Raw genomic sequence first — 27,908 nt, 5'->3', positions numbered from 1 at the left:
GACTGGGCGTGTCCATGTGGAGGGGGCGGTCCAGGGGAGGAATTCTTTGTATATAGAGAAGGAAGTGATAGTATGTAACAAGTTGTCTCCAGTCTGCAGATCGATCGTCTCCTCCACCATGGGGCAGATCGAATGGGCGATGTGGGCCAATGAGCAGGCGCTGGCATCTGGAATCAGTGAGTACCCCCCCCCCCCCCCAATTGTCTTCACTTTATTATTTATTCCACCAATCAGATCTTCACCTGGAGGGGAACTACAAGGCTCAGCACTGGGTGGATGGGGCTCCTGGAACTTGTAGTTCCTCCCAGGGGCGGACTGATCATTCGAGCACTCAGGCACTGCCCGAGGGCCCGGGGTCAGTAGGGGGCCCCATGAGATGCCCCTGGTACCTTTTTCATAGGCTTTTTTGAGTTTGGGTAAGGACACAGGGGCCCCATGATCCCCTATTGCCCGGGGGCCCCATGAGTTGTCAGTCCGCCCCTGGTTCCTCCAGATAAAGACTGAAAATATCCCGGTAAAAATATTCATGAGATCAGATCAGAGAACGATAATCGATTGTTGGATGGTGTGTGGGGGTGTCCGCAGGTGATTGGACATTGAAATATACAGGGGCGGACTGACACCTCATGGGGCCCCCGGGCAATAGGGGATCATGGGGCCCCTGTGTCCTTGCCCAAACTCAAAAAGCCTATGAAAGGTACCAGGGGCATCTCATGGGGCCCCCTACTGACCCCGGGCCCTCGGGCATGGTCAGTCCCCCCTGTACAGGAGAGCAGAAGAGGGTATTAATATTTGCAGATATTCGGTGCCCAATCTGTCCCGTCGTCATCGATCTGCATCCCTGGACACGGAAGACTTGTGTTGTTGGTTTATTTAAGAAAAACGGTAAAATAATCGATTTGCGTTTCCTCAGTTTTGCTGCTGAAATTTATACCAAGTTGGTGAAATTTGCTTGAAAATCAGGAAGTGAAACAAAACTGTCGAATACGAGACATACGGGCGACATTTATCACAAACGTTTTTTTTTTTTTAAATATATTTTCACTTTTATACGGCAGAAATGATTGGGAAGATTTCTCATAATCAGACTGTTGGACCCTTTGTAAAGCTCGCCATACACGCTACAATCTGATTGTACAAGCAAAGTCATGTTATTAAAACGTTGTAATATGAGGACCGACCCAATCCATCCAATTCGATTTCCCCTATACCAAGGCTGGCCATACACTATACAATCTCTGCAGATTTACCAAAACATTGTAATATGAGAACACACCTCAGACAATCCAATCAAATACGATCCGGAGAGGCCTCTGCACCAGATACTTGTTGGTAGAACTAAAGGAGATTGTACAATCAGATTGTAACGTTCGGTGAGGTTTTCTCTGGCAGATTTGGCATCAGTAAATGTCTGGCAGATATGCAAGGCGATCCAACCGACCTCTATCCAGCAATCTCCATCTCTGGAGGCCTCAGGAAGAGAAGATGCTGACCATACACTCTACAATCTGGTTGGAAGGGGTTGTCCATACACTCTACAATCTGATTGGAAGGCGTTGACCATACACTCTACAATCTGATTGGAAGGTGCTGACCATACACGCTACAATCTGATTGGAAGGGGTTGACCATACACTCTACAATCTGATTGGAAGGGGTTGACCATACACGCTACAATCTGATTGGAAGGGGCTGACCATACACTCTACAATCTGATTGGAAGGCGCTGACCATACACGCTACAATCTGATTGGAAGGCGTTGACCATATACTCTACAATCTGATTGGAAGGGGCTGACCATACACTCTACAATCTGATTGGAAGGGGCTGACCATACACTCTACAATCTAATTGGAAGGTGCTGACCATACACTCTACAATCTGATTGTACAATCTCCTTTAGCTCTAGCAGTATGTATGTAGCAGAAGGGCCAGGATGGATTCTTTAGGCCGGCCATCACATTACCTGGGGGAGATTGTACAGAGATTGTAAGGTGTATGGACAATTTTAGAAGGTGGACAATGATTGGCTGGTGGACGAATGCACTACAGACACGAGACTGAAGCAAGAAACGACGACTGTGTGTATTGTGTCATGTGACGGTTGATATTTGGAGAGCCTCTTCTAGTAGACGGGGTCTGTGGAGGGTTGGAGTCCTCGAGAGAAGTCAGCCAGCAGTTCACCTCATCGGTATCCACCCATACATGAAGTGCCAGGTTTGGGTGGAATGGTCCTTTAAATTTCCCTGACACTCAGCTGACACTTTTGGATGGACTGGCCCTTTAAGCATCTATTAACCCTTTCATGCCTTAGCCAGCTGACAGTTTAGAGTGGACTGGCCCTTTAAGCATCTATTAACCCTCCCCCACCTTGGAGTGCCTCACCCCCATAGGCTCCACCCTTTGTACTTTTGGGGATTATGAATAGTATTTGCCTTTGTTTTTTTGGTTTTTGTTCTGCATTTATTTTTCTCCTCTGATGACAAATCGGAAACATTGCCTGTAAATACAAAATTGGTCGCTCCACCTTAAGGCGATATTTCAGTTTTGGGTGGATGGCGATGGATCTGATCACTCCCTCTCAGTTCGACAGATCGGGGCTCAGACCGCCGGACTCTCCCTCTCAGTGCGACAGATCGGGGCTCAGACCGCCAATCGCTCCCTCTCAGGGCGACAGATCGGGGCTCAGACCGCCAATCGCTCCCTCTCAGGGTGACAGATCGGGGCTCGGACCGCCAATCGCTCCCTCTCAGTGCGGCAGATCGGGGCTCAGACCGCCGGACACTCCCTCTAAGTGCGACAGATCGGGGCTCAGACCGCCAATCGCTCCCTCTCAGTGCGACAGATCGGGGCTCAGAGCGCCAATCACTCAAAGTGCGACAGATCGGGTCTCAGAGCGCCAGATGCTCCTTCTCAGTGTGACAGATCGGGGCTCAGACTGACAATCGCTCCCTCTCAGTGCGGCAGATCGGGGCACAGACCGCCAATCGCTCCCTCTCAGTGCGGCAGATCGGGGCACCAATGCATGTAGCTTGGATTGCTCAGTTAAAGTACTGGTGCATCGCCATGCGTTGTGGTGTGCTGCAATGCATGTGCAAGGGAGCTGCATTACCTTAGTGTATAGGGGTGCCATTTAGAATGAAGAGCACTGCAACACATGCTAACATATGTTGCTGCGACACTAAGGCTCAATTCATGATATGCATGTGCAATGGAACACGTGTGCATTGCCATGCATCATGTGTGGAGCAGCCCATTCATTGCCATGCATCATGTGTGGAGCAGCCCATTCATTCCCATGCGTCATGTGTGGAGCAGCCCATTCATTTCAATGCATCATGCGTGGAGCAGCCCATTCATTCCCATTCATCATGTGTGGAGCACCCCATTCATTTCAATGCGTCATATGTGGAGCGGCCCATTCATTCCCATGGGTCACGCGTGGAGCGGCCCATTCATTCCCATGGGTCACGCGTGGAGCGGCCCATTCATTCCCATGGGTCACGCGTGGAGCGGCCCATTCATTCCCATGGGTCACGCGTGGAGCGGCCCATTCATTCCCATGGGTCACGCGTGGAGCGGCCCATTCATTCCCATGGGTCACGCGTGGAGCGGCCCATTCATTCCCATGGGTCACGCGTGGAGCGGCCCATTCATTTCAATAGGCTGCCCTCTTCACGAGAAGCACAAAAACAAAGTCTCTGACCCTTTTCCAAAATCGCTCCTTGCATTTTGGTGCAAGTGGACATGTGCGTGTTAGGAGACGCATAAAGTGCTTCTGTGTGCGTCAGGAAAGCGTGTGATTTTTGCGCTCGTTACTGACATGCAGAGATGGGGTCGTAGCTTAAAGGAACGCGCAACTCCAGCCAATGGAGAAGGGAGACCCCAGTGGAGGAAAAGTCTGACCATGGTTAGAACCCTTCCTCCATGTTGGGCCGGAGTTGGGCTTTAATCTGAATCCGTTGCTCAGCATGTCGGCGACCCGTTCAGTGGCGCGGTACTCAGCGTCTTGATATGACATAGCAGAGCTCAGCAGTCACCCGGGCGTGGGAAGCGAAGGGGTTAATTATAAATGAGGAAGTGAAATGAGGAAGTCGCAGTCCAGGAATTCACCTCCTCCGCCCAACCTGAAACCCTGAGATTGCACCACTGCTCAACGGATCGGATCGCAAGCTCTTGGGTCAACTCCAGTTATGCAATGTGGCTGATCTTCTGCTGAGGGTTTCAGGAGTGTATGGAATCCCCTGCCTCGTCCTACAATCCCTCTGTGTGATAAAAGGGCACTCCGCCCCAAGTTACGGATTTTCTGTGTGCCCTTTATTGCTGAGATAGGCAGGAAAATATTCAGTTTATGGTCTGTAAAATATCCGACTCGTTTTGGGGTCCTATAGGCCCCTTCCTCAGGGCCCAGACTTCCCAGATGTCTCCTGAGTGACCCGTATACCTGGATAATCAGGTTGGTGTCAACCCTTCCCCCTCCCCCATATGTTCTGGTGTCACTGAGAGGAATCCCAAACTGTTACAGTTGTCCCTGGAGCAAGAAGGAAACCCTTCACCGAGGACACCTGTTCTGGTGACAACTCTGTAAACAGGGGATTTCCCTCACTCCGGAGAGTATTAATCTCACTTCCTGTTGTGTCAGGGACACCCCCACACATGCACATCACATCAGACTCTCCCTCCTCGGCATCATCCCCTTCACATCTGAGTCCTCAGCCCCCCCCCCCCATATCAGAGTCCTCAGTTCCCCCCCCCTTCACATAGAGACCTCCTGAACCCCCTTCCTCCACCATCTCCTTCATATCAGAGTCTTTTGTCCCCCCCCAATCCTCTTCACATCAGAGTCCTAAGGAGCCCCTACCCCCCATTCCCCCCCCTTCACTTCAGAGTCCTAAGTCCCCCTCCCCGTCCTCAGTACCTTTTCACTCTGCCTTCATATCAGAGTCCTCAGTCCCCCCCCCAATCCCCTTCACATCAGAGTACCAAGTCTTAGCACTGATCACTGTATTACTGTCACTGGGGATGTCAGTGGCAGTTAATTCCCCCCCAGTGTCAGAATGCCCGCCACAGTCTCGCTATAAGTCGCTGATTGCCGCCCTTACTAGTACAAAAAAAAATTAAAATAAAAATTCCAGTATCCATACCGCCATTTGTAGACGCTATAACGTTCACGTGAACCAATTAATATTCAATTATTGGGATTTTATTAGCAAAGACATGGAGAAGAATACATTTTGCCCTAAATTTATGAAGAAACTTGATTATTAAAACTTTTGTATTGGATATGTATTATAACAAAAAATCAAAAATGTTTTTTTTTTTTTTTTCAAAATTGTCATTCTCTTTTTGTTTACAGCACAAAAAATAAAAAGCACAAAGGTGATCAAATACCACCTAAAGAAAGCTCTATTTGTGGGGGATAACAATGACATAAATTGCATTGCATGACCGCGCAATTGTCAGTTAAAGTAACGCAGCGCTGTATCACAAAAATGGCCTGGTCAGGAAGGGGGGGGGGGGGTAAATCCTCAGGAGGGCAAGTGGTTAATGATGTACTTTCTTGAACCACTCCATTTTGTGAATGGATAATATTCGGCCTGGAGAGGAAGCAGCCTACTAACATTTGATTTTGCCCCCGCCATACAGAACAAATGTGCAGTAGCAGGACTACCACGTTCTACCACGTTTTCTTAATCCACACCCTGCTTGGGTTATTATTATTATTTATTTCAGGTACTTCTATAGTTTACGCAGCGCTTTACATACATATATTACAGGGCTTGAAATGTCCACTCGCCTGCTCGCATTTGGCTAGTGAAAATAACGTGGGCGAGTGTGTGCCAGGAGCCGCATCGGAGGGTGGGGGGCGGGTGCTACCAGCAGCACCAACCCGCCCCAAGCACTGTGTTGAGGGGGGGGCGCACTGTTGGTGCCGCTTCTCAGTGATCGCAGTTTCACTCCTGTCACAGGGAGCAGCTGCTGACACTTGCTGGAGGGAGGACTAGGCTTTCTCCTCCCTCCTGCCTGCAGGGGGTAATAGACAGCTGGGACTAAGGAGTGAAGGCAAAGTGTCCTTCCTCTCTCCCCTTGTCATGTGACTTATCACCGAAGGAGGAAAAGGAGAAGCTGCATTCATGAGATCTGTGAGTACAAGGGGGAAGGGGGAGGTTACACTTATGGGGACACCTGATGTAAAGGGGGACTCTGATGGGGACACCTGATGTAAAGGGGGACTCTGATGGGAACACCTTTATATAAAGGGGGACTCAGATGGGGACACCTTATATAAAGGTGGAAGGGTGAGGTTACACTTATGGGGACACCTGATGTAAAGGGGGGCTCTAATGTGGACACCTTTATATAAAGGGGGACTCTGATGGGGACACCTGATGTAAAGGGGGACTCTGATGGGGACACCTTATATAAAGGGGGACTCTGATGGGGACACCTGATGTAAAGGGGGACTCTGATGGGTACACCTTTATATAAAGGGGGACTCAGATGGGGACACCTTATATAAAGGTGGAAGGGTGAGGTTACACTTATGGGGACACCTGATGTAAAGGGGGGCTCTGATGGGGACACCTTTATATAAAGGGGGACTCTGATGGGGACACCTGATGTAAAGGGGGACTCTGATGGGAACACCTTTATATAAAGGGGGACTCAGATGGGGACACCTTATATAAAGGTGGAAGGGTGAGGTTACACTTATGGGGACACCTGATGTAAAGGGGGGCTCTAATGGGGACACCTTTATATAAAGGGGGACTCTGATGGGGACACCTTATATAAAGGGGGACTCTGATGGGGACACCTTATATAAAGGGGGACTCTGATGGGGACACCTGATGTAAAGGGGGACTCTGATGGGGACACCTGATGTAAAGGGGGACTCTGATGGGGACACCTGATGTAAAGGGGGACTCTGATGGGAACACCTTTATATAAAGGGGGACTCAGATGGGGACACCTTATATAAAGGTGGAAGGGTGAGGTTACACTTATGGGGACACCTGATGTAAAGGGGGGCTCTAATGGGGACACCTTTATATAAAGGGGGACTCTGATGGGGACACCTGATGTAAAGGGGGACTCTGATGGGGACACCTTATATAAAGGAGGACTCTGATGGGGACACCTTATATAAAGGGGGACTCTGATGGGGACACCTGATGTAAAGGGGGACTCTGATGGGGACACCTGATGTAAAGGGGGACTCTGATGGGTACACCTTTATATAAAGGGGGACTCAGATGGGGACACCTTATATAAAGGTGGAAGGGTGAGGTTACACTTATGGGGACACCTGATGTAAAGGGGGGCTCTGATGGGGACACCTTTATATAAAGGGGGACTCTGATGGGGACACCTGATGTAAAGGGGGACTCTGATGGGGACACCTTATATAAAGGGGGACTCTGATGGGGACACCTTATATAAAGGGGGACTCTGATGGGGACACCTGATGTAAAGGGGGACTCTGATGGGGACACCTTATATAAAGGGGGACTCTGATGGGGACACCTTATATAAAGGGGGACTCTGATGGGGACACCTTATGCAAATAATGCAAATTTCCTTCTAATAACTCTATAACAGTCTCTCTGAGCGCAATGGCTGATTTGGCAATTGCACATTTGCAAGAGCAGAAGCAACATTGTGGAGGGAAGTGGGGAGCGTTGCTGCATCGCCTCTTTCATAAATCAATATCTTGTCCTCGGATTTCTCCACCCGGGGGGAAGTTTTAGTAAGAGGTGAGAAGGGCAGCAAGAACGGCAGATACGTGACACAGGATTTCCACCCAGCAAGGGGGGAGGGGGTGTTGTCTATTGGGGTTACTTTCTTTGTAATCTGCACTTATATAGGTTGCTAATAATTTCATTGTGAAGATGGATATTAAAGTTACATCCATGCATGCTGAGTAATGTAACAATGTCACATGACCAGGAATTTATTACCTCTCACACAGTATCTCAGTACTCCCCACACAATGCCTTCATCTGCTTTTCTCTCCAGAAGGACGGCACCATCTTTGTTCAGGTATCACAATCTGCTTCCTGTACAAAGATGTCGGCTCAGAGATGGCACGTCATGTAAATCCTGGTGCCTGCGCAGTTCTTGGTTGTGTTCACAAATGTCTGACACAGATCAGCCCCTGCTGCAGCTTTGCGCCTTGTGAGTGGCTACAAAGTTACAATCTACAGCCTGATCACTGGGGGAGGAGTGACTGAGGAAATGCTTCCTCCTGCCTGTATAAATTTCAGCAGCACAGAGATGTGAACTCCTCTGCTGACAGATTTCGCCTACATTCTGCTTGATTTTTGGTCGCCTAGAGAATCTCAATGCACTAGTCACCCTTCCGCCCCCATCATCCCTACAAGATAACAGTCACTAAGATTGTGCCCACCAACTGAATGGCCGCCTCCACAGGCCGCAGGACCACTTTAAAGTGGAGTTCAAATATGTTTTGTGTTTATTAAAAGTCAGCAGCTACAAAAACTGTAATGACTTTCAGCCCGGGTTCACACTGAGGCGGTGAGGAATTTGCAGCGTTTTCTGTGCGAATTCTGCACCGCATCAGAATCGCACCCCATTCATGCGAACCGCTGCGGGTGTGTATGTTAAGTTAACCACCCCCCCGAAATTGGTCCGCAAAACGCGGTGCGATGTGCAGAATTGGATCTCATAGGTGTGAATACCCATGACACCCGATTCTAGTGCGAACCATAAAAAGGGTCCTGCACCTTCTTGGTGCGGATGTGGTGCGATCTGAGCCATATTGTATGAGACATTATGTATGGCTCCAATCGCACCGCGCACAATACGCATGTGATTTGTGCAGGAATGCGGTGCGGTTCCTGTGCGAATCACATGCGATATACTGCACCGCACATATGTGAACCTAGCCTTTATAAAGGCACACTCACCAGTCCCGGGGTCCAGCAATGTGCTCATCTGCGCTGTCCCTTCTCTCCCTCTTCTCTCCCCGCCATCTCAACTGTGGGCACCAGGCTGTGACAGCTTGCGGCTTCACAGCTGGGTGCCCCCTGCACATGTGCATCCTGATCTGGCCGTCTTCTGGGACCTGTGAAGTGTCCCAGAAGACTGCAGGAGATAGGAGGGGGCCAAACTCTGACTCACTGAGCCGTACTTAGGAGCGGGTACCTGTCAAAACCAGGCACCCGCTCCCCCCCCCCCCCAAAAAAAAGTGCCAAATATGGCAGTGAAGGGGGGGAGGAGACAAACCAGCGGAGCTTCTGCTTTTGGGTGGAACTCTGCTTTGAAGATCCAGTGCTGACCTACCATCCAATACTGTGTGTGTACAGACAGATGAGCGCTCACTGCCTGCATTTAATTCTCTTTTTTTTTTGTTATTCCTACAGTTCTCCTGTCGGGTGGCATTGTGGCGGTGGCCGGTCAGTTTAAAGGATGGGAGTTTGGTGCATACTCCATGTATCCTTCATAAAGGCTCATTTATTCCATAGACATCTTGGAGGATGTCGGGATTCTCCTTCAGTGATGGTTACATTGTCTCCATATGTTTTATGTTAAAGTGTATCTAGAGCCAAAACTTTTTTGGTGTTTACTTTTGGATGGTTGGAACCTATCAGGAGGGGAATGCCCAACTTAGTTGTCACTAGAACATGTGTCCCCATTTCCTCTTCCTGTTCTGGTGACAACTTAAATTTAAAATTTTTCAATCATCTCCAGTTATGTGGACAATGGTCATCAGAACAAATAGACAGGAAATGGATCTGGTGTAAAAAGCGGAATGACAGCGCCAAACCAGAAGTTCTAATGGCAGCCACACAATCTTTGATTCTTTTTTTATCTATTTATTTCTTTATCTGATCAATGAACAAAATGATCAAATCTGCAAACAAATAGCCAGAACGTCCCTTCCAATCCATTACTGGGTTGATCAGCCAGGGCAGAATATTTATTCATTGTTTTGCATTAGTCAGCAGCACGGAGATACTTTATTCATGAATACAATCGTATCCCGATCAATCAATCAGATCCTGAAACCACATGGTGGAAACGGAGATGTGATCAGTGACCTACAGGGGTATCTCAACTACCGATTGAAATCCTGTTCACCGTGTACAGCATATCGATCAAATGGGTTGTCAACTATAGATGAATTATTTAAACGGAAGAGATCAATTGGAAAGGAAATCTATAATTTGTTGAAATTCCGATGGCCTCCATAAGAGTCCAAGATCATTGAATATTGGTAGTAGAGTTAAGGATCCGCTTGTAAAGATTCTGAAAGTGCTAAACCAAAGATCCAGAATCTATTATCGGTATTGGTTCATAACAGGTAGACCTAAAACAACTGACGCGTTTCAGGGGCTCCAAGATCTCCCTTCATCGGGGCTCAGGCATTGTATGTACAGGGAAAGCGTCAGACCAAAGATCCAGAATCTATCAATATTGATATTAGTTTATGAGAAGAAAACCCACAACAGACGACGTGTTTCTTGGGCTCAGAAATCTCCCTCCATCAGGGCTCAGCTATTGTATGTAGATAGGAGTCACAGGAATTAATTTGTGAACAATAGAATGTAGCTGTCAGTATGAGGTCCCCACCGCTGCACATACACTATATTGCCAAAAGTATTGGCCACGCCCTCCAAATCATGTGATTCAGGTGTTCCAATCCCCTCCATGGCCACAGGTGTATAAAATCATCACCTAGACATGCAGACTGCTTCTACAAACATTGGTGAAAGAATGGGTCGCTCTCAGGAGCTCAGTGACTCCAAGCGTGGTCCCGTGATAGGTTGTCACCTGTGTAATAAGTCCATCCGTGACATTTCCTGGCTACTAAATATTCCACGCTCAACTGTTAGTGGGATTATAACAAAGTGGAAGCAACTGGGCACAACAGCCACTCCGCCACCAAGTGGTAGGCCACGTCACATGACAGAGCGGGGTCAGCGCATGCTGAAGCGCACAGTGCGCAGAAGTCACCAACTGTCTGCAGAGTCAATAGCTAAAGACCTCCAAACTTGGTGTGGCCTTCAGATTAGCACAACAACAGTGCGTAGAGAGCTTCATGGAATGGGTTTCCATGGCCGAGCAGCTGCATCCAAGCCTTACATCACCAAGTGCAATGCAAAGCGTCGGATGCAGTGGTGTAAAGTATGCTGCCACTGGACTCTAAAGCAGTGGAGACGTGTTTGCTGGAGTGACCAATCACACTTCTCTGCCTGGCAATCAGATGGACGTGGAAAGACAAAACAGAGGGCGCACAGGCCTAGTGCATTACCATAAAAAATGTTTAATAAAAAATAAAGTAGGTGTTGTACTCACAAACGACAATATAGTCAAAGCACATCATAAAGGAACAGCTGGGTCAACACCGCGCTGAGTAACAGTCCGCAATAGGGAGTTTAGACATCCAAAAGGCTGACGCGTTTCGAGGACTTGCCTCTTCCTCAGAGCCAACTGACCAAATGTCTGCTCCCTCTTTTATATGCTCACTACTAGTTAAACCAAAGGTTTAAGGGGATGGCCCCTTCCTGTTCCAACATGACTGCCCACCAGTGCACAAAGCAAGGTCCATAAAGACATGGAGGAGCCAGTTTGGGGTGGAGGAACTTGACTGTCCTGCACAGAGTCCTGACCTCAACCCCATAGAACACCTTTGGGATGAATTAGAGTGGAGACTGTGAGCCAGGCCTCCTCCCCCGACATCAGTGCCTGACCTCACAAATGTGTTTCTGGAAGAATGGTCCAACCTTCCCATAGACACCCTCCTAAACCTTGTGGACGGCCTTCCCAGAAGAGTTGAAGCTGTTATAGCTGCAAAGGGCGGGGCCAACTCAATATTGAACCCTACGGACTAAGACTGGGGGGCCATTAAACTATGATAAGCACACCACAACTCTGCTCCCTTTCTGCACTCTGTTGGGTAATCCAAGCACTGCATGCCCCTATATATCAAAGTATGTGAAGAGATGGGAACCCCATACTGACACCTCCACTCATCATTCACACATTATCCCGGCCGGTGACCCCTATCTACTTACCCAACCCTGATGTAGGGAGATCTCTGAGGCCCTGAAATGTGTTGTCTGTTTTTATGTCTTCTAGTTATGAACCAATATTCTATTCTGGATCCTCACGAGCCTGCGCAGCTCTACAACAAAGCAATAACAAACTATAATGACTCCGACGTCTATAAATAGATGAAGGAAGTCTTCCCAAGGCTCCTATAATTGCAGCTTCCCTGCCCCGCCCCCTCCGGGGAATCCCCTGTAATGACTACACAGGCCAGCGGTGCGCTCTGTAATTACTTCCCTCTCATTACTTCATACACAGATCACTTCACCGGAATTCTCATTATTCCAACGCAAGGTGGTTGTCCCCAACTTCCTCCTCACCATAAAGGAGATATCCAGAGAGAAGACAGCCAATCCATATGTACAACCGACCTCCAAAAACCTTCATAGTAGAGGAAGGAGCGGAGTCCTCCAGCAGTGCAGAGTATTTCAGGAGAGGAGAGTTATAGAGGAAGGAGCGGAGTCCTCCAGCAGAGCAGAGTATTTCAGGAGAGGAGAGTTATAGAGGAAGGAGCAGAGTCCTCCAGCAGTGCAGAGTATTTCAGGAGAGGAGAGTTATAGAGGAAGGAGCAGAGTCCTCCAGCAGTGCAGAGTATTTCAGGAGAGGAGAGTTATAGAGGAAGGAGCGGAGTCCACCAGCAGCGCAGAGTATTTCAGGAGAGGAGAGTTATAGAGGAAGGAGCGGAGTCCTCCAGCAGCGCAGAGTATTTCAGGAGAGGAGAGTTATAGAGGAAGGAGCGGAGTCCTCCAGCAGAGCAGAGTATTTCAGGAGAGGAGAGTTATAGAGGAAGGAGCGGAGTCCTCCAGCAGAGTAGAGTATTTCAGGAGAGGAGAGTTATAGAGGAAGGAGCGGAGTCCTCCAGCAGAGTAGAGTATTTCAGGAGAGGAGAGTTATAGAGGAAGGAGCGGAGTCCTCCAGCAGTGCAGAGTATTTCAGGAGAGGAGAGTTATAGAGGAAGGAGGGGAGTCCTCCAGCAGTGCAGAGTATTTCAGGAGAGGAGAGGTATAGAGGAAGGAGCGGAGTCCTCCAGCAGAGTAGAGTATTTCAGGAGAGGAGAGGTATAGAGGAAGGAGGGGAGTCCTCCAGCAGTGCAGAGTATTTCAGGAGAGGAGAGTTATAGAGGAAGGAGCGGAGTCCTCCAGCAGTGCAGAGTATTTCAGGAGAGGAGAGTTATAGAGGAAGGAGCGGAGTTCTCCAGCAGTGCAGAGTATTTCAGGAGAGGAGAGTTATAGAGGAAGGAGCGGAGTCCTCCAGCAGTGCAGAGTATTTCAGGAGAGGAGAGTTATAGAGGAAGGAGCGGAGTCCTCCAGCAGTGCAGAGTATTTCAGAAGAGGAGAGTTATAGAGGAAGGAGGGGAGTCCTCCAGCAGTGCAGAGTATTTCAGAAGAGGAGAGTTATAGAGGAAGGAGGGGAGTCCTCCAGCAGCGCAGAGTATTTCAGAAGAGGAGAGTTATAGAGGAAGGAGCGGAGTCCTCCAGCAGTGCAGAGTATTTCAGGAGTGGAGAGTTATAGAGGAAGGAGCGGAGTCCTCCAGCAGTGCAGAGTATTTCAGGAGAGGAGAGTTATAGAGGAAGGAGCGGAGTCCTCCAGCAGTGCAGAGTATTTCAGGAGTGGAGAGTTATAGAGGAAGGAGCGGAGTCCTCCAGCAGTGCAGAGTATTTCAGGAGAGGAGAGTTGGATGGAGGAAGGAGCGGAGTCCTCCAGCAGTGCAGAGTATTTCAGGTGTTTCTTGTCATTTTTGGTGAGTTGTAGTCCTTAGTGATTCTATGCAGAGCGGCCGGCGTGTTCGTCTCCCTCCTGGAATACCCCAGAAGTAAGAGGAAGAAGGGCTCCACCATGGAGAGATGGTAAGGGGGGTTCATTGGGGGATTTTTTCTTGACTAGTTAAAAGATCACTCCTCTCCACTATGTAAAATCTAACCTGGACATATACACAGAGGACACAGTCCAGCCTTCCTTTTTATGTCTCTCTGACTTTCTCATTATCACTGTCCAGTCTTAGGTTGGGGGAGGGGCAAGGAATGTAGGTGTTATTAACCAGAGCAGATTAAAATTCAGTCCCCTGTTCTGCTAAACAGTGCTGTGGGCGGAGCTGAGTAGATCTTGGGACTGGATGGACAGACATACAAGTCATTTGGCAGGTAAAATAGCTCCCATATGTTCATTTTATCTGTCTGTTCTCAATATGTCCGGAGTTCCTCTTTAACATCACACATATCAGCAACATTCCCAGCACAGGGCAATCTTATATCACTGACTATTTATCTGGTGGGTCAGATGGGTCCTCTCTATAGATTGCTGGATCTGGTAGGCTGAGGGTAACGGGTACACAGGGGTGGACTAACCATGCGGGCAGTTGGGCACTGCCCGAGGGCCAGGGGTCAGTAGGGGGGCCCATGAGATGCTCCTGGTACCTTTTCATAGGCTTTTTTGAGTGTGGTCGAGGACACGGACCCCATGATCCCCCATTGCCCAGGGGGTTGTCAGTGAGTTGTCAGTCCACCCCTGCGTGTACACCTAGCTATGGGGGTCATCCTAGCCTCATATTTGGGTGGGGGAGGGGGGAGTATGGTGAGTGCATAGACAAAGGATATAATATACATTGTGTCTTTGCCTTCTTAGCGGACAGAAGTACATGGCGGCGGTGGTGAAAGCGTTTGGACCCCTCACACGCAATTATTATGTCCGCGCTTTTCTGCATGCAGGGTAAGTACAAGGTGTCCGGGGTCACACCACCCCTCTACATATGACTGCATGTGGTGTGTAGGTCACATTTTTGGGGTATATTGTTTTGCATTTGAATAATTTAGAAATTTTGAGGTCTATTTATAGAATAATTTGCAAAAACATTCGTCCAGTGAATCTGCATGTGCATTCGTTCTGTGCAAACCGGGCAAAAGGGAATGTTCTTCGGGCTGTGTTCTCTTCTCCTCCAGTGGTAAAATACCGCATTGTGGCCACTAGATGGAGCTGATGACCATAGGAAATACATTGGAGGAGATTTCGGAATCTGGTTCAGCTGTGCATGGCAGCCAATCCCCTTCTAACTTGTTCAATTAAACTTTGAGAATAAAACCTGGAAACTGGTGTCTATGCAGAGCTTCACCGGCTTTTGCACGTTCCAGTTTTAGTAAATCTCCCTCATTGTGTGTTTGTAACAAGAGATACAATGTAATGCTAGAGGCAACTGTTGGTAACATTGATTTGCCAATTTCCTCGAATTTCTCTACAATGACTATGTATTTCCTATGCTCCTCATCTCCATCTAGTGGCCATAATGTGGTATTTCACCACTGGATGAGAGGAGAAAATCGCCTAAACAACATTTGTTTTTGCTCAGTTTGCGCAGAATGAATGTACAGTATGTGCAGATTCGCTGGGTAAGTCATTATATATATATTCAGAAATACTGCAATGACTCATAGGGGTCCATTAATAAAAAAATATATATATATATATATATATATATATATATATATAATATTTTTATTTATTTTTTTTATGTATTTATTTTGTTTTTATTAGTAATGGACCCCTATGAGTCATTTCAGTATTTCTGAATTTGTGACACAACATTTGCAGTTTTACCACCTTGTGGAGCCCTTATTGGTTGCTGTGATTTTAAAATTCTCTTTGAATAAAATAATGAGACATTAAAAAAAAAAAAGTTACCTTTTGTGCTGTAATAATGGGTATGTGCTGCAAAAGGGGGGCATTCTGTCACATGACCAGAGCTGAGGCATTGGTCACATGGTCTGCAGTGAAGGTTCTGGTCAGTCCCTGATGTCAGTCCCCCAGACCCTGTGGATGTCCTCACACCATGTAATGCAGAGACTGGCGTGCCGCGTCATCGCAAAATCCGTTTTTACAGAAGAAAGTCTACTTTGAGATCTTCTATTCACAGTTTCTGGTATCACACAGAGCAGAGTGTACATCGTGTCCTTCTGTATATACAGGTCCACTTTATTGGGGTAACATAGCACGTCATGAGGGGAGGCTCTGTGCCCCATAATGCACCCCTTACTCAGTCATGTGACACAAGTGACATCTCTACTGCTCAGGCACCCGATATATAACCTTTCCTTTGTGTACTACAGGCTGGCTGTGCCTGGAGGCTTCATTCTGGCCACCGTCCTGGGCACCGTGTGTCTTGGCATTGCAGCCATCATCTACCTTTTGGTGAGTACTACAGGGGAAGGCAAAAAAAACCAAGCAGATTAAACTTCAGATTTAAAATGTATGTATAGGTAATCTTTTTTTAAGGGAGGTTAGAACCCCTGGCACTTTTGTCCTTCCCGTATCCCTGTACTTCCCTGTACATCCTGTTCTGTAGACATGATGGAAAGTCAGAAGAACTTTCTCCAGTCTCCAATTCCTTTTCTGGTGGCATCTGTTACATTTAAAACTTCTCATCACTTTTATGTCCCAGTGACATCGGGAGAACAAAGAAGGTGACTCTCCCCAGATGGGACAAACAAGAATAGGAAACTTTCAGATTTATAAAGAGTTTCAGGCTAATTAGTTCTCATTAGTGTCAGATAAAGAAACATGGTTTCTATAAAGCAGGTCTGGGGAGCACCGAGACATGATAATCAAGGGCTGGTGGGAGCTCAAAGATAGGATAACCAATCGCAGTATGGTGGGAGCACCAAAGCACAATAATGGCGGGAGCACAGGGACACGACAATCGGGGGGATGGCGGGAGCACGGGGACACGACAGTCGGGGGGGGGGGGGTGGTGGGAGCACAGGGACACGACAATCGGGGGGGGTGGCGGGAGCACGGGGACACGACAATCTGGGGGATGGCGGGAGCATGGGGACACGACAGTCGGGGGAGTGGCGGGAGCACAGGGACACGACAATCGGGGGGATGGCGGGAGCACAGGGACACGACAATTGGGGGGATGGCGGGAGCACGGGGACATGACAATCGGGGGGATGGCGGGAGCACAGGGACACGACAATCGGGGGGGATGGCGGGAGCACAGGGACACGACAATCGGGGGGGATGGCGGGAGCACAGGGACACGACAATCGGGGGGATGGCGGGAGCACAGGGACACGACAATCGGGGGGGATGGCGGGAGCACAGGGACACGACAGTCGGGGGTGATGGCGGGAGCACAGAGACACGAAAGTCGGGGGGGATGGCGGGAGCACAGGGACACGACAATCGGGGGGGATGGCGGGAGCACAGGGACACGACAATCGGGGGGGATGGCGGGAGCACAGGGACACGACAATCGGGGGGATGGCGGGAGCACAGAGACACGACAGTCGGGGGGGTGGCGGGAGCACAGGGACACGACAGTCGGGGGGGATGGCGGGAGCACAGGGACACGACAGTCGGGGGGGATGGCGGGAGCACAGGGACACGACAATCGGGGGGGGGATGGCGGGAGCACAGGGACGCGACAATCGGGGGGGATGGCGGGAGCACAGGGACGCGACAATCGGGGGGATGGCGGGAGCACAGGGACGCGACAATCGGGGGGATGGCGGGAGCACAGGGACACGACAATCGGGGGGATGGCGGGAGCTCAGGGATGTGATAACCAATCAGCAGCTGGAGGGGACCAATATAAACCAGAAACTCCTCCACTAGAAGTGCAGCATCTGAGTTTTACGAACACTTATTCGCAATGGCATGTGGACAATAGTGTAGATGATTCATCTCTGTGAGAAGCAAATTCTGAACGTTTCCAGCTGGTCGCTCTGGATCTTTGAAGGGCCTACACAGACATTACAGAATAGATAATATACAGGGTGAACAAAATTCAAGCAGTAAACGTGTATGTATATTTTTTCTGTTTGAGTGGGGCAAAAAATGAATGTTATCAGGCTGTTTCCTGTGCTGGTTGAATGTTTTCATTGATTTAAAACAGAAAATACAGCATTTGGCCACTAGATGGTGATAATTTTATAATAGACACAAAGAAAAATTTTTTTTTTTTTTTGTTTTAAAATAAAAAAACTCAGTGGCTCTTCACCACTTGCCTATCAGGAACTTATACCCCCTTCCTGCCCAGGCCAATTTTCAGCTTTCAGCACTCTCACATTTTGAATGACAATTGTGCAGTCGTACAACATTATACCCATATGAAATTTTTATAATTTTTTTCACACAAATAGAGTTTTCTTTTGGTGGTATTTACTCATTGCTGGGTGTTTATTTTTCATGCTATAAACAAAAAAAGAGCAAAAAATAAAATGTTTTTCTTTGTTTCTATTATAAAATTTTACAAACAGTTAATTTGTTTCCTTCACTCATGTGCGGTGATGAGGCGGCACTGATATGCGGCACTGATGATGCTACTGCACTGATATGCGGCACTGATGACGCTACTACACTGATAGGCGGCACTGATGGGTGGCACTGACTGATGGCACTGATCATCCGGGCATTGATGATCAGTGCCGATCACTTATCTGGCAATTACCGGTTATCAGCAGTACTTTCCTCATGCTGTGACAGCGTGAGGAAAGTATTTAACCGGTGATCTGCTGTGTCATTAGGACACAGCGATCACCAGTGGCACCAAGTGCGCTTGGGGCGTGCAGGGGGCATGTTCTGGGAGGAAGTCCATGGATGTCATATGGGTACAGTGTTGCATGACCGCGCAATTGTCATTCAAAGTGCAACAATGCTGAAAGCTGAAAATTGGCCTGGGCAGGAAGGGGTGAAAGTGCCTGTTAGACGTGGTTAAATCAATGTAAACATTCAACCAGCACAGGAAACAGCCTGATACCATTCATTTTTGTCCCATTCACACAGAACGAATGTACTTGCACTTTCACTTGGTAAGTCTTCATACATACACCCCATAGTGTTTTTAATGTCCTACAATGAATGCCAATATCAGTCTAGAGAGGTCATTGGCATGACTCCAGGGCTCCTGCATCTCAACCCCTTTCCTCCAATGTTTGTACTGTCCTCCCTCTACAGGCAGCTATTTGCGGCGAGGAATGGCGTCCCATTGAGGTGCGGGAACAACCCAAGTTGAGAGTGGCGGAGACCATAAAGCGCCCACCGGAGAACCCCCCTCCTCGCCCCCCTCCAGAAGTGCGCAGGAAACAAGTGGATGAAGGGCACGTCAACCCCATCGGCATCCAGGATGAAGTATGACGCTGTCCCGAAGTATTCAACCGTCCGCTGAAGGGACTCAATACTACTGTTCAGTACTCCCAGGGCGGGAGGGTCATGTGACCTACTGCTGCAAATATTCCATCTTTCAAGGACTAAAAACGTCCCCCCTGTGGGGTGCTCCCCTCCCCTCAGACCTCCTGCGTGTGATTGGATGAGAAGAAATACATCAGAAAGAAAGCGTAAAGGCCAACAGCAGCAGATACTTGGGGGGCATTTTGTTCATTTCAAGACGCAGCCAGTATTCACAGACGTATTATAAGAATAATAATGAGGCTTCCTTGTTACGTCGGTTATCTTACATTGCTACATTGTATATAACGCCAATAAACTTTTGTGTTCTCTTTTCTTTATCTCATTTCCACAGCCAGCTATCACTTCCTTTTATATATAAAGTATACATCTATGTCTCTCATGGAAAATACAGTTCATACTTTGGGGTGTATTTGTTGAAAAAAAAATGGCCATCGAAACGTGCATGTAAATTTGTTTTATGCAAATGAAGCAAGATCGAATGTTCTCAGGTCATATTCTCTGTATTCCGAATGGGTGAATGCAGAAAATACAATATTAGAGCTCATGCACACAAGCAGTAAGCCCTGTACAGCATACGGCCCTAAATGTGAGTACCACTTGACAGGGGCGTCCCTAGGGTAGGTATCACCCGGTGCGATAACACTTGGTGACACCCCCCTCCGACGATCCCCGCAGGATGGATCGGATCTGCGGATTGAGCATAATGGATCAGAGTCCGATCCATTATGCTCCCCAATCCACAGATGCGATCCATCCTGCGGGGATCGTCGGCATGCAACCTATACGGGGTGACACCGGCTTTCTTTACAACTTACCTTTTCATGGAGTGGGTCTGGTGTCACCCCGTATAGGTTGCATGCCGACGATCCCCACAGGATGGATCGGATCTGCAGATTGGGAAGCATAATGGATCGGACTCCGATCCATTATGCTCAATCCGCAGATCTGATCCATCCTGCGGGGATCGTTGGCTTTCTTTACAACTTACTTTTTCGTGGAGCGGGTCCGGTGTCACCCCGTATGGTAGGTGTCACCCCCCACACCTGCCTCGGGACGCCACTGCCACTTGGAACAGGTGTGTATCATAGTCAATCGGAAGTCTGTATGCTACACCTGTACCTCCCATGTGCCCCAAAGCGCTGTGACTGTGCGTTGTGCGCATTAGGCTTTATGACCACTAGATGGCACTGTCTATCAGAGTAAGTAAATAAGTGCTCACCTATGCCATCTAGTGGCCATAATACACTTTTCTGCATTCACACATTACAGGTTTGTCTACACTTGCTTCAAAATGTATTTATTTATCTATTTCAGGTACTTATATAGCGCCATCAATGTACACAGCGCTTCACATATATATTGTACATTCACATCAGTCCCTAACCCTCAAGGGGTGTACAATCTAAGGTCCCTAACTCACATTCATACATACACATACTAGGGACAATTTAGACAGGAGCCAATTAACCTACCAGCATGTCTTTGGAGTGTGGGAGGAAACCGGAGTACCCGGAGGAAACCCACACAGGCACAGGGAGAACATGCAAACTCCAGGCAGGTTGTGACATTGGACACGCTATTTTTAAGGCGCTCTGAATGCCAATCAAAGCACCTGTCTCTAAATAAAATGGTTACCTTACAGTCCTGTTTACACGTTGTGTTTTCTTTGCTTCAAAATCTATACCCCATGTCACTTTTTCTTGGTGCTTCAAAGCCTCCATAGTAGTTGATGACAAAGCTCGCTCACAGCAACTGCAGCTTTTTGAGAGCCTTTCATTCAGCTTTAGATTTGTTTTGTTTCAGAGGTATTGCAGGTATGAGATATCCCAGGATTCAGTGGGAAACCAACAGGAGAACTGGAAAGACATCATCAGCAGTCACTGTCAGCTCATGTGTATATATTCTGGGAATGTCTGGTGCAGACGTCACATCTGGTGTGCAGCCTGGAGCAGGAAAGTGAGTGGGGTCCTGACCGGAGTGGAGCAACTAGCAGACAGTACACATGGTATGCAACATGGGAACGCTATAGTGGATGGTGAGCGGAAACTGGAGAGAGAGAGGACCGAGCAGCAGAGGAACAGCAGAGCTGGGTGATAGGAGCAGGAGAAACTAGCAATGTCATACGTGGTACACAGAATGGGAGCAATATAGTGCGAGGGAGATCAGCAGAGCTGGGGCTACTACCAAGTGGAGGATCAGCAGAGCTGGGGGTTACTACCGAGTGGAGGATCAGCAGAGCCGGGGGTTACTACCGAATGGAGGATCAGCAGAGCCGGGGGTTACTACCGAGTGGAAGATCAGCAGAGCTGGGGGTTACTACCGGGTGGAGGATCAGCAGAGCTGGGGGTTACTACCAAATGGAGGATCAGCAGAGCTGGGGCTACTACCGAATGGAGGATCAGCAGAGCTTTGCGTACTATCGAGTGGAGGATCAGCAAAGCTGGGCGTACTACCGAGTGGAGGATCAGCAGAGCTGGGGGTTACTACCGAGTGGAGGATCAGCAGAGCTGGGGGTTACTACCAAGTGGAGAAGTGGAGGATCAGCAGAGCTGGGGGTACTACTGAATGGAAGATCAGCAGAGCTGGGGGTACTACCGAATGGAAGATCAGCAGAGCTGGGGGTACTAATCAGTGTGGCATCAGCAGATCTGGGAGTACTACTGAGTAGGGGATCTGCTGATCAAAGCTACTAACAAGCTGAGGATCTGCTGAGTGGGAGTTGTGCTTAGCCGCTTTAAAACAAATCAAAAATCAACACACACAAAAGGCATTTGCAAAGCTTCATTAAAGCTTAAAAAAACATCACCAAAGCATCAGAGAAGCATCAAAAACACAATGAAAATGTATATTGAAGCATTTTAATGTATGTTAAAGCCAAAGCAAGTGTAAATGAGCCCTAAAGGGCCAGTTCACACTAGGAATCGCACAGGAACAATCTGTGCATTTCTGTGCATGTGCAGTATGACTTGAGCCCATTCATTTATAAATCGCACTGCACTGCACCAAAAGTAGAACAAGCGTTACTTTTGGAAACACAGTGCAGCCGGATTGCATGGTACTTCGTCATGCTATGCAGGTCAGGCACATCCTCTGTATTTGCGATCTGCATTTTAGGTGTCGTTAACTTGATGCCAGCTGCAGATTGCAACTGCAGTGCATTTGCACATGGAACACGGATTTCCTGCACCACCTTCTGGTGAGAACGGGCCCTAAATCCTTAGGAATACACCCATTTGTGTAATTACTGCACTTGTTTTTTAAACCCTCTCAAACAAAAACCATAAACTTCATATACAGTGTTTTTGCACATAGCACTTAAAATACTATGTTCACATAAAACACATACAAGTGTATCTAATATTCTGTGTGTTGGGCTTCCTTCTATCTACCTAAAAATCAGTGATACTAAATGAACACAAATCTGTCAAACTGATGACTTTCCACATTCAAAACTCTATGATACAGCGAATATAAACAGACATAATCATATCAAGGAAGTGTATATACAAGGTAAACAACCCAACAGGCAAATGAGTCGACAGAAACTAAAACAAAATATTTTCTTCACTTTGTATTTTCGCTACGGTGCTGCAAGGAAATACATGTGCACGCTGAAGTTATTTGATTTGCAAACTTTATTTTTACTTAATTTGATTCACATATTTTGGGTTTATTTGGACTTCTTTGCATTGTTGAATTTCACTATACATATAGGCTGCTTTCACACTGATCCGTTTTTTCTTCCATTTTTGAATTAAAAAAAAGCAGAAACAAATGTAAATAAAATAACAAACCTGTCATACTTACCTATCCTGTACAATGGTTTTGCACAGAGCAGCCCCTATCCTTCTCTTCTCAGGTCCCCTGCCAGCGCTCTTGGCCCCTCCCCTGTGCTGAGTGCCCCCAGAGCAAGCTGCTTGCTCTGGGGGTGCTCGTGTATACTCTCTCCCGAGCCAGCCCTGTATGTCCATAAGACAGCAGAAGGAGCTAATAGCTCCTGCTGCTGAGTCTCAACCAATGAGGAGACAGAGACCTAAGACTCTCATGCACAGTGCAGGATCTAGATGAGGCTCGGGTACGTATTAGGGGGGAATGAGGGGAGAGCTGCACACTGAAGGTTTTTTACCTTCATGCAGCTTCAGCCTTTAGCACCACTTAAAAAAAAGAACCTTCAAGGGCCAGTTCACACTATTGAAATGCAGTCCAGATGCGTTTCCGCATGCCCTTTTGATGCATTTTTGTCACCAGCACACCGAGGATCACCAATATGGGTCCAAAATTTTAATGACGATCACATAGTTACAGCAAGACCAGGGGCGGACTGACCATTTGGAAACTCAGGCACTGCCCGAGGGCCCGGGGTCAGTAGGGAGCCCCATGAGGTGTCAGTCCGCCCCTGAGCAAGACAACATTTCGGAGTCTCGCAGGACCCCTTCATCAGGCATGCGATCACATGGTGCCAGTTATAGACTGGGGCAGTGACCATTTTTTGTAATGCGATCACATGGTCACATGTCTGATGAAGGGGTCCTGCGAGACTCCAAAATGTTGCCTTGCTACAACTATGTGACCGTTCATTAAAACGTTTGGACACAAATTGGTGATTCTCAGTGTGCTGGTGACATCCTCCCTTGCTGATTCTTATAGCAGAACAAGAGCTAGTGTCATCTCCAATGTCTCCACAAGGTGGCAGCCCTTTGATAGTAAAGTCATAATAAATGTGAATATACTGCAACGTTTTGTTGCAAGTTCTAAACTGAACTCTCTGAATACACTTTATAGACATGTAATCCAAATATCTATTCCAAAACAAAAAACAAAAACTTCTAATCTCATATATGCAATTCTGCAGCGGAGGTGCGGAAAAAACTAAAACCCGTAAGTGAACAAAAAACGTGCAAGTGCAAAACACCAACACAAAAACGTGCACTTAGGGGTGTGCTTTTGTCTACTCCACAAAGGGGTAGGACCTCTACCCTGATCCCCCGGGGCATGAGGCTCCAGAGAGGGACAAAGGGATTTCAACATGAACCACCTAGCCAAAAGGCCTGGTGGACCCCTTTCCTTGTGGCTAGCCGAAGCCAACCACCAAGTACTAGGTCAGGGGTCTCTCCCGAAGAAAGGCCCAGGTCAGTTACGTCACTTCCGGTCATGCGCACTAGGTGGAACGCACGCTGGTCCATGAGGAGGAAGCCATCTTCACATGCCATGAGGCAAGCGTGAGCAGCACAAGCGCCAAGAGGGGGCTGGAGCCCGCGGTATATCGGTGGATGTCAGCGGTGGCTCCCTGGTCTCTGTGGCCGTGTATAGGCAATACCCATGAAGGACATCTCTTTTATTCTTATTTTCCACAGCACAGGTGATGGGGACATCATGGTGCTTTATGTAGGACACAAGATATAACACCATATATATTTCTACAAGCAGAAGATACCTTGGGATATGTCTTGTTGTTTTTTCTACAAAAGGTGGTGTGTAGTCCACAAACAGTGGTGAAGACACCATTTCAAGCAGAGTGTTGCTATTTGCATCTTTTCTCCCATCCTGGGAATAACTGGGGCTTATTTTCAATCAAAAGCTCTGAGATACAGCTGTTCATATTACAGATGAATGGGCCCCAACCACGTGTGCTGGCACAGGAATGCATTGTATCATATATTGGACATTTATGTCTTTTTCCATACAGGCCCTAGGCCTATTGTTCTCTTCTTCACGCTTTTTGTGCTGCTGCCTTGCATACATGTGATATATATATATATCCATAGTATAATTTTTGGATTCCCTTATTGGGATTCACCAGAATGATATTGTCATTTATTATATATTCAATATTATGGTATACTTATGGTACAATTTTTGGATACACCTCCTCATGGAAGTGTTCACCTATGTGCTTGCGCTGCAGAGGTATTAGACTCTTGAAGTCATTTTTTCTGTTGCACATGCATTTAGACCGGTCTTGATGTTATTTTATATGGTTTTAGGTCTGTGTGTTATTGTCTCATACTGAGGTGATGGTAAACCAGGGCATATGCCCATATGTCATATCTATATATGTGTAATAAAGCATAATTTTTGGAATTTTCTGAGTGTCACGTTCTATTCATTATGTAGCCGCTTTTCTGTGAATCTCTTTTCACAAACCCCTCTTTTTTGAATGCCCCTAGACTTCAGGGGAAGGCCCAATGACCCACACCCTCCATCCTAGTAAGATAAAAAAAAACACACACAAAAGTGAAAGGTGACAAAACATTGATATTGAAAATATGACTGATCATGCCAAAAATGCTCTTTTATTGAAGGATGATGATCATAAGAAGCCATTTATTATCAAATAGTTGTTTGGCTTCTTTTTAAATCATAATGATAACAGAAATCACACAAATGGTAATGATCAAAAGTTTCCCTTCCCTGGAATGTTTGGCCTTGGTACAGACACACAAGCAGGGGCGGACTGACCATTTGGAAACTCGGGCGCTGCCTGAGGGCCCAGGGTCTGTAGGGGGCGCCATGAGATGCCCCTGGTACCTTTTTCATAGGCTTTTTTGAGTTTGGGCAAGGACACAGGGGCCCTATGATCCCCTATTGCCTGGGGGCCCCATGAGTTGTCAGTCCGCCCCTGCACACAAGGTGACACACGCGGGTTATAATGCCAATTAGAGGTTAATGTCCCACATCTGTGGCTTTTTAAATTACAATTAGTGTCAGTGTATAAATAGTCAATGAGTTTGTTAGCTCTTACGTGGAAGCACTGACTAGGCTAGATACTGAGCCACGGGGATCAGAAAAGAACTGTCAAAAGTCCTGCGTAACAAGGTAATGGAACTTAACCTCCTTGGCGGTATTCCCGAGTGTAGCTCGGGGTAACATTTCAGTACCAAAAGCGGTAACCCCGAGCTACACTCGGGAATACCATGCGGCGCTGCTCCGGCATGTGTTCTTCACTTACCTTACCCTGCGCTCCCACGATGTGTCCCCTGCAGCGTCCCCGGCCATCTCCTCCGGCCGATGCCGGCATCCGGCTTCTGTGTCCTGTCCCTGTGACGTCGGGACGTACGGGCGCCGGCGGGAAATTTAAAAATTTTAAAAAATGTCATTTTTTTTTTTTTTCATTTTACACAGTAAAACATTGCTGTTTCAACCTATTTCACATACATATTGTCCCTAGTGCTTTGTCCGGCGCCCTGCCTGCATTTTGTCTGTTCTTTCTGCCTGGAAACTGAGAAATGTCCATGGCGTCCAAAAAGTGTCCCTTTAGGTCAAAAGTGGTTTAGATCAGCTAGAGAACAGCGATAGTAAATCAGAACCACTTGCAGAATTGAGTGATAATGATTCGTGGGGGAAATTCCTCATCAGAAACTGAAAACGATTTTGCGACTGAGCTCAGCAATGTGCGAACTTGGCGCTATATTTCACATTTCAGTGTTTTTGGTTTGATTATATTATTGAATTAAATTTTTTATTATTTTTATATTATTTTTATGATTATTTATTAAATTATAATTTATGATTTTGTGTTTCAAATTTTATCCTACCCGGGATGTTTACTAGACTCTTGTTCGGACAGATTTCAGTGAGTTTTTCCTAAAAATTACAGCCTACAATAAAAAAAATACATATTTCCATGCAAAAAAATGGTACCGCTTTCAGCACCAAAAATCTGAAATAATCATACCGCCAGGGAGGTTAATAAAGATGGAAAAGGACATAAAAAGATGTCCAAAGCCTTGAATATGCCAATCAGTACTTTTAAATCACCTATTAAGAAGTGGAAAGTTCGGGGATCTCTTGATACCAAGCCAAGGTCAGGTAGACTAAGAAAGATTGCAGCCATAACTGACAGAAGAATTGTCCGGGATTCAAAGAGCAATCATTCTAGTACAAGACCTCCTTTTGAAGCATCGCCTATAGAAATGATAGGACGTACTGAAGTTTGTCGCCATTTCATGGCACACACACATATTTAAGGTTTGACATGTAGTATCTATTTACCTTGTCCTTTATATTTTACCATACAATTGACTCATTTATTGCGTTTGTTTGCCCTAAAATTCAGTTTAGTGTGTTTTTTACTGAAATTTAGCATTTCCTAGACCTTTGCAGTAATATCTTGTGACATAAAAAAATTGGAACTGCCACTCTTTTATTCTCCAGGGTGTCTGCTTTCAAAAAATATATAATGTTTGGGGGGTTTGAGTCATCTTTAGGCCTAGAATGATTTTTTTAAAAATGTGGGGAAAAAACAAAAACAGCTCTGGCAGCGAAAGGGTTAAATCCCGATTCCTCCCTCTGTTTACCTCTCACACATTAGTAATGTTCTTATTGTTGCCTGTGCCTTCCTGTCCTTGTGACAACTGCACCCTACATTTCTTGTGTGGGTGTCACTGGAACAGGAAGTGGGAGAACATTCCACCCAATGTCACAGACAGAAAAAAAACTAAAGAGATTTAAAAGTATCTAAAGGCAACTTTTTAGTTTTAGTTTTGAATAGACTGGGGAGGAGTTAAACTCTCTGTAAGGTTTTTATTCCCCTCACTTCCTGTCCCTGTGACACCTATACAAAAAAAAATATGGTGGCAGTTGACTCTGGGACACATAAGAAGGCATATTTTTGTCACAGTGGGAAGTTGACAGTGAAAGCTTGATGGGA

At 47.1% G+C, this 27,908-nt stretch overlaps 1 protein-coding gene across 1 annotated transcript; it reads left to right on the top strand.

Annotated features, from left to right (window-relative positions):
- The first annotated feature begins 24 nt into the window (after positions 1-24).
- Positions 25-19,580, top strand: CYBA (cytochrome b-245 alpha chain). The gene is made up of 6 exons (XM_089663777.1): positions 25-176; positions 9,388-9,457; positions 13,849-13,923; positions 14,699-14,782; positions 16,174-16,255; positions 19,025-19,580. Exons 1-6 carry the CDS (start codon positions 119-121, stop codon positions 19,202-19,204), a joined length of 549 nt encoding a protein of 182 aa, XP_089519903.1. The 5' UTR covers positions 25-118; the 3' UTR covers positions 19,205-19,580.
- Positions 19,581-27,908: the final 8,328 nt, after the last annotated feature.

The sequence above is a fragment of the Staurois parvus genome, unplaced genomic scaffold (assembly GCF_062004578.1).
Source record: "Staurois parvus isolate SC_StPar_1 unplaced genomic scaffold, SC_StPar_1.0 ptg001766l, whole genome shotgun sequence".
Lineage (NCBI taxonomy): Eukaryota > Metazoa > Chordata > Amphibia > Anura > Ranidae > Staurois > Staurois parvus.
This window is presented reverse-complemented; position numbering and strand designations above follow the sequence as displayed.

What these genes read in the sequence shown, in the direction of transcription:
- CYBA (XM_089663777.1), top strand. Translation starts at nt 119, where the DNA reads ATGGGGCAGATCGAATGGGCGATGTGGGCCAATGAGCAGGCGCTGGCA. An exon ending in GGCGCTGGCATCTGGAATCA is followed by an intron (nt 177 to 9,387) that starts GTGAGTACCCCC and finishes TTATTCCTACAG; the next exon opens with TTCTCCTGTCGGGTGGCATT. An exon ending in GGCTCCACCATGGAGAGATG is followed by an intron (nt 13,924 to 14,698) that starts GTAAGGGGGGTT and finishes TTGCCTTCTTAG; the next exon opens with CGGACAGAAGTACATGGCGG.